The sequence below is a fragment of the Coffea arabica genome, chromosome 6e (genome assembly GCF_036785885.1).
Source record: "Coffea arabica cultivar ET-39 chromosome 6e, Coffea Arabica ET-39 HiFi, whole genome shotgun sequence".
Taxonomy (NCBI): Eukaryota; Viridiplantae; Streptophyta; class Magnoliopsida; order Gentianales; family Rubiaceae; genus Coffea; species Coffea arabica.
In genome coordinates this window covers 55414527-55421814 of record NC_092321.1, presented here as the reverse complement: position 1 = coordinate 55421814, position 7288 = coordinate 55414527, and the positions used below count along the sequence as shown (strand labels likewise).

General features: G+C 36.4%; 1 protein-coding gene across 1 annotated transcript; it reads left to right on the top strand.

Moving 5' to 3' along the window:
- Nucleotides 1-612, top strand: LOC113696828 (aspartyl protease 37-like). The gene has a single exon (XM_027216212.2). It carries the CDS (start codon nt 1-3, stop codon nt 610-612), a length of 612 nt encoding a protein of 203 aa, XP_027072013.2.
- The last annotated feature ends 6676 nt before the right edge of the window (nt 613-7288 follow it).

The following is a 7288-nucleotide window of genomic DNA, read 5'->3' as shown; positions in this document are numbered from 1 at the left end:
ATGGAAGGCGAATTTGATGCGAGTAAAGCCCGAACCAGAGTAATTTCGCATCCTCTTGTTCCTGTGTTTCTAGTGCATTTGCAGATGGGTGAAAAGCGAGTTGATCAAGTTGTTATTATGAACACTGGCAGCTCGTTGTTTTGGGTCCAATGTGAACCATTTTCAGGGATGGTTAATACATTGTACACCACATTTAATCCATCAACGTCGGGAAGTTATGATGCTGAGGTCGATTGTGACAGGTTCTGTGCCTATCCTGTTAGATGCCAAAAAGATTTTGACGATTTTCGCAGTTACGAGGTAGCGTATTTGGGCGGTTATGTTGGAGGATTATTGGCATATGATGACATAGTTTTCAAGCCATTTTATGATGATGAATCCATCATTTCCGACGTTGTAGTCGGATGCACTCATAATGAAACCACCCCTTTCGACATAGCCAATGGAGTTCTAGGACTTGGTGCAACTGAACTTTCACTAGTTTCACAGGTGAGTTATAAGCAATTTTCTTATTGTATTGGAAATTTAAGTGATCCATATTCTAAGGATGATCTCTTAATCGTTGGAGAAAACTTCAAACTTGATGGCGAAACAGCACCTCTTCAAATTTAAGGCATCAGTTTTGGAGAGCAACGACTTGATATTGACAAAAATCAGTTGAGGAGGTCTGATCACAAAGATGGTGCACTTATTGACACAGGTTCTAGCGTCAGTTTTCTGCAAGATATAGCTTACAATAAGCTTGTAGGAAAGATTGCTGAATTCGTAGGGACCTCGTTAGAGATAGGATACATTACCTCTTCTGGAAACATTAGCCGGCTTTGCTTCAAGGGACATTTGCATAGGGACTTCGAGGAGTTTCCCATTGTTACATTCCATTTTGAGCATGGGACAACTATGAGACTTGATAAAGGAAACATTTTTACGCAATCAGGACAAAATCTTGTTTGTTTGAATGTGGTAGATGCCTCGCAGGAGAGTCTAGGTTCTAGCCTTATTGGTGTTAATCTCCAACAATTTCACTACGTGTCATATGATATCTTGAACAAAGAAATTGGTTTCATGATGATGGACTGTAGAGCTCTGAGGCAAGTTTGCTTATCATGTGGGGAATCTTATTTGCCGGAGGATGAACTGCTTATGTGATGATTACCATTTTTTTTTTTGCTAACAAAACTATGGTTTTATTAGTGCTTCAAAGCTGATGATTGATGTATTGAGTTTCTCAGATGAATCCCTCGCACTCTTCCGCCCCCACTTGGACAAAAGACGGCATAAATTTGACAAAGTGGAATTGGATATGCCCATAGAAGTATTAACTATGTTCATCCCACGAAATCGCGTTGTTAGTGGATTGTGTCCATTGATGGTCCACTTTTTATAATTTCTCATGTTTTATCTATAAATTTTTTAGATGCAATCTACATTTAAAAAAATCATACTATTTGTTATCTCCTCAACTTATTTATAGATTTTTCTCGAATAGAAAGAAAATTTTCATTACTAGGGTTATTGAAAATCATCCAGTAGCAAATGATTGACAAAAATAGGGGGAGAATTTTAAATGGATTCAACAAAATTAGAAGAATTGGCATAAAAAGCTAATTCAAGACTGACTTTGTTTGCATCTCCAGGAATCCAATTTACATAACAGAGCTTTGACTTGATAAGGTATACGAATGTCATTGATCAAAGGCCTGATAATAGAAAGAACCTCCTTTGTGGAGCGCACAAACTGAATGATTTCCAACGCATCATCTTCAAGAGTAAAATGGGCGATCGTTCAGTACAAGTAATATTCTCAAACATAGTTAAAAGCTATCACCATGATGTACTTAATTGTGGTTAATTCTGAGAAATTGTCAATAGATTTTGACATTAATACAGCTAAACTTCATGAATCACACAATAAGAAGGGATTTGAGAACACAACTTGCGTTATGGGAAAGCTGTTTCTCGAAAGAATGGTAAATTTTGTTAGTAAAAGCAAAGAGATGGACAAAGCATTTAAAATGTTATTTCTAAAATTGTAAGTTGGGAATTTTCCTTAATTCTGCTTAAAGTTTCCTTAATTTACCATCCCAATAATTGAATTGTTCACGGTTAATTATGGTAAGATTAACCAATTCCAAAGATGTTTTCATTAAATTGGAACAATGTTAATTAGATGGTCACACATTTTTTTTCTGGCAAACAATATTCGCACTCGATACAAAATCTCCAAGCACATCATCCTCATTTTTTGGTTAATTAAATGCAGCAAAAACCTATAAAATATATTAAGAAACAAAATTACCCCTCTATGAATTTATTAGTAACTCTTCCTATTTCAGCTTTTCAATTTGTTAGATATTTTTACTCTTGCATGAGCCCTAAATTGTTGTACTATTAATAATGGAAGAAAACTTTTAAAATTTATTATTCTAGTAATTCTATGTGTATATAAATTACTATTTAGAAGTTCTTAAGTAAAACATTAATTTTTGTGATTTAGAGTTGTCTATTATTTTTGGAGTTGTTCATATTTGGCAGTGGAGCTTTACAACTTTAACCAAGTCCAATGACCGTTGTAATTATTCACCCTAGTCATCGGTTTGGAGTCATACATGTGTGTGTCTGTATATATATATATAGATATATATATATATATATATATGCTGACAAAAAAGTTAGGGGAATAAATATGTGTATAGCTAACTTGTTGGCACTAGGAATTAGAGGTTCTTGATTTGAATTCCAATCCTCCTCTTACTTCTTGAATCCCACCCCTCATTACTAGATTTTTTTGTCTTAAGGTAACTTATTGGGAAGTTAAAAAAATAAAAAGAACTTGTTGGGATGTAAAAGGATAGGTAGAGAGTATACACGAGACATAAATGTATAAAATGTTTATTGTGGAATAATTGAAAACAAGACCGTATTCGAAATTGGTTGTAACTAAATGCAGACTGTCATTCATTGAGGAGATTTAACTAAATTTGAAAATTTTGACATTAATTGTATTAAAAGTAATGAACTAATCCACACACTTAAAACCGTTCCAGTTCAATAATTTAGCAGTTGAACCGCCTAGTTTAGATTACCTATGAAAAGGACGACAACCAACTGGTAAATTGGCCAAAGGCCAATGAACTACCTTACCATTCACATACGATAATTGCATGTAAACTTTATATATTTTAAGCTAATCCGATTAAAATGGAGAGTAACTGACTTTTAAATTCTTAAATTCCGAAAATGGTAATTTAGGCATGTGCCTGGTACCTAAAAGCCAATGAGCTTAGTACGGAAAATCAAGAAACAAGTATACTAAAGTTTAAAGTCGGTACTCCCCAAGATTCAGATTGGTATTTCTAATGATGAGTGCTCTCATGGGAGGAGAAGTGAATAATTTTCTGAATTGTTGAATTTGGCACTATCGAATGAGTATTGTTGAATTTGAATCATGTGGGGAGGAGACCTCCAAACTATGGAATCCTCCACATGGCAAATTACAGAGTTAGTAGCAGCTTTTGTAGCAGTTAAAAACATTCCTTATCACCTTCAACCAAAAAGAAAAAAATGCTAATAAAATTTCCAAGAGCAAAAGTTGCATTGCTAAGTATTACTTATCCGAAGAAAAGTCTGCATCAAAAGAGCCAATAGGTACTTTAGGGATATCGTTAAAAAGGGCTTTAGGAGTTTTATTTTTTGGATAAAACTCTATTCTAATGACAGGTTAAACATGCACTAAAAATTACAGATCTATAATTTAATAGATACAACAAATTTGAAAAATTATGAAAAGATCTAGAGTACATAAGAGATTTCAAAATCATCTTCCAATAGATAAATCGTTGTGTCTTTCTTCTATAAATGTTGCAATCATTAGATCTGATGATCAATGGTTTTAAACTCCAATAATGATAATGAAAACTATCGAAATAGATTCAAAATCTAAAAAATTTCAGGTCTGATAACCAAATCTGAAATAAATTTAGATCTACTAATAAAATAAGAAAAATACAAAAGTCTCTATAGGAATCTGTGACGCCCCCACTTCTCCCTAGGGCGAACCAAAAGGTATCCGCGGAACGCCTGCCTATCTCTCGCTAGGACTCAAACAATTCCATTCAAACTTATTACCGGACCACACAATACGGTCAATAATTTAGATACAATAAATGCGGAAACGTTCAAGTTTAATAAAAGTCATCCGTTATCCAACCCGTACATCGGGTGTTCAACAACCATCATAAATCCCAAATATACATCATGCCCCAAAAGTTACATTCGAATTCCAAAATACAACTCAAAAGTCAAGACATAGCCAAAAGTAATAGAAACCCTAAACGAAAGTGTATCAGGAAGGTTTCTTCGATACCTCGCCAAGTTCAATCCTGTTAAGGAAAACAAATCTACAGGGTGAGGTCAAGAACACACATACAGGCACATAGCTCAGGTAAAAAGCCCAAGTAATAAATTGTAAGTAATTAATAATGCCAACAAAATGTAACCAAAAATAATTCAAGGATATGGTAGCTCTCAGGAGCTAAGTTCCACATTTTGCCGATGTCATTCGTATATCTCCCCGCGTTGACTCTCCGTCAACCGGGTTGATATTTCATATCCGTAGTTCACCACTTACTTCTCATTCGTCTACCATACACCGCTTCGGGCCCGCACGACATTTATAGGGCGATACTTCACGAGTATGTCAAGCGAGATCTCTCAATAGATCGAGCTTATCATGTGAATCTCATGGCTCACCGAGGTTCCCGACCAAGCCCACGCCGGCTCGAGTTCCAAGGTCGACCTATGAGTTTGGGCGTCCCCCATGTATCATGTAAGTGTCGAGGAGATTCACTCCAACGACGTATGCAATCATAGCATACCATGTCATGTATTCAAGCATTTGACAGGTTTAAACAGGTATTTCAAATCATGTAAACCAGGCATATCATGTTAAGCATGAGTCATTCGTTTCAAATGAGAACGAGTGCGATCAAGTACACACTCGACTCCATTTTTGTCAAAATCGAATAGGCTAAGCATGTAATCAGGTAAATCAAGCATGAATCAAGTCCCTAGAGTTCAAGTAATCATACACTTGACACTCACCAAGTTCTGCAAGCAAGTAGGTTGGATTGAGAGTTCAAACTTCCACGATGGGATCATCTTGGAGGTCCTCGTGCGTGCCTGAACATCGAATAGAAGACCATTACTATAGGTCCCTAAGAGACGAGGGGATCGAACACAAATGTGGTCTGGAAATATTTTGGAAATTTCGTTTGAGTTTGTCTTTGAAGTTGGATTCGCAAAAAGGTACGAGACTCGAGTAATATTGGATTATTATTCTTGAAATCATTGGATGGAAACAAGTACGTGCGAATAAATCTCAAAACGAACGACCGAAGTTGAAAGTGGACTGGCCACATCACAATCCGGCAGGATTCTTGGCCGGATTGGAGGCAGTAGCCATCCTCATTTTTTTTCAAATCCCAACTACAATCCGACCACCTATCCGGCCGGAAACTGGCCGGATTCAAGGCCGGATGCTAGAAAAATGCTTCCCGCGTGGATTTCTTTTGAAATTACAGAATTCTCGATTTTTGGTAAAATTTTTGAAAAATCATAACTTCTTTTCTGCTAGCCAAAAATTGATAAACTTGGTACCGTTGGAATTGTCTTTGAAAGTACTAAAAGTTCTTAGAAGACACCGTTCCATGAATCTAAATGGAAGGTATTCAAAAAGGAGCTTAAAGTTGCTGTTCCGGATCACCCAGGATTGAGCCGGGGTTGGTTTTTCGCTAACTTTGGAAATTCGGCGGAATTTACTCGTTACAAACCAGCCCTTGAAATTTATAGCTCAATTAGAGATGCAAGTAAGGTTTTGGACAGAACAAGCGGATCGAGAATCGGGGTTTCGAGCACCAAGATATGGTAGCTCAAATTTGGGAAAAATTCAAGACTGTTGAACAATTTCCAGATTTGGGTTTCCGAATTTGGACCTTTAGTTAAGTATCGAAACGGACTTGGATTGGTACCAAATTTTTCAGTATAGTACTCCTATATGAAGGGTATTTCTCTATCAAATTTCGTGGAAAAATACCTTCGGGAAGATGGTTAACCAATCAACCAAAGTTTTGAAATACTAAGGCAAAACTGCCTTTAGCTCCCTTTCTCTCCGTTTCCAAACATTCGGCTAAGGAAAACCTCCAAACATGGTTCATTTATACAAGAAAAGTCTAAGAAACATTCATGGTACATTTGGTAGGTGTTTAGCACCAAGAAATTCATTTAGTAAGACCACAACAAGTCTCACATCAAATCTGTCTAAATCCAAGGTTTTCAAGAACAAGGCAGTCACCGTATTTTGATCATAACTCACTCAATTTAACTCAAATTTGAGCATGGTTGATAGTGTTAGAAACTAAATTCATAGGGCTATAATTTCACAGAAGAAATCGTTTTAAGATTCAGCATGCAACTGGCTCGAAATTAAGCCTAAAGTTGCAGCATCATCAAATCGTTCCAACGGAACAGAGAAACAGAACAGCTGAATTCAGAAGAGTGGTGCGGCTCACACACATGGAACCAGAATGTGCATTTTACACCGTTGGAAAGGTGTGGATGTCTAGTTTCAAATTCCACCAATGGAAATCGATTTCGACATTGGAGGACAAGGTTACGGCCGAAATACGAACACTGGTCTGGTCATTACGAAAACAGTTTCCAGATTACTAGCTTTGGGAAATAAATTCATTTGACCAACTAAAACTCAATATTTTCCAATGAAAATTTTTGCACAACTAATACAACATATAAACATCATATTCAAGCCATTAGATCATAAAAAATTGGCCTTAAAATAACCGGACAGGCAGGGGTAAAATCAGAAATTTCTATCCCATGAGTTCCTTGAGGTTTCTACTAATTAAACTCCATTAATACACCATTTCAAACACTAAATCAACATTATAAACAGCATCAATCACCATATCAGCCATCAAGACAGAGGTGGGAGTTCATAGAGCCCACCTTCCGTTTTTTTCCAACATCAACAACAACCCATAAGAAATTAAGAGCTAAAAGATATACTAGAACTTCCAAAAATTGAAATTAGAAGGCTAAATTAAAACTTACTCTAGTTGATGTCTCAGTCAGAGATTCGGTCCCTCCTTTCTCCTAAGTGAGCCGTGAAAATCCTCCCCTTTTTAGCTAGATGTGAACTCCAAGGCTTAGGCTAAGTAGTGCTAAATTTTGAGAAGATTTGGTGGTGATTTGAGTGAGTTTTGTAGAGGAAATG

Coding starts and splice junctions, on each gene's coding strand:
- LOC113696828 (XM_027216212.2), top strand. CDS start 1: ATGGAAGGCGAATTTGATGCGAGTAAAGCCCGAACCAGAGTAATTTCG.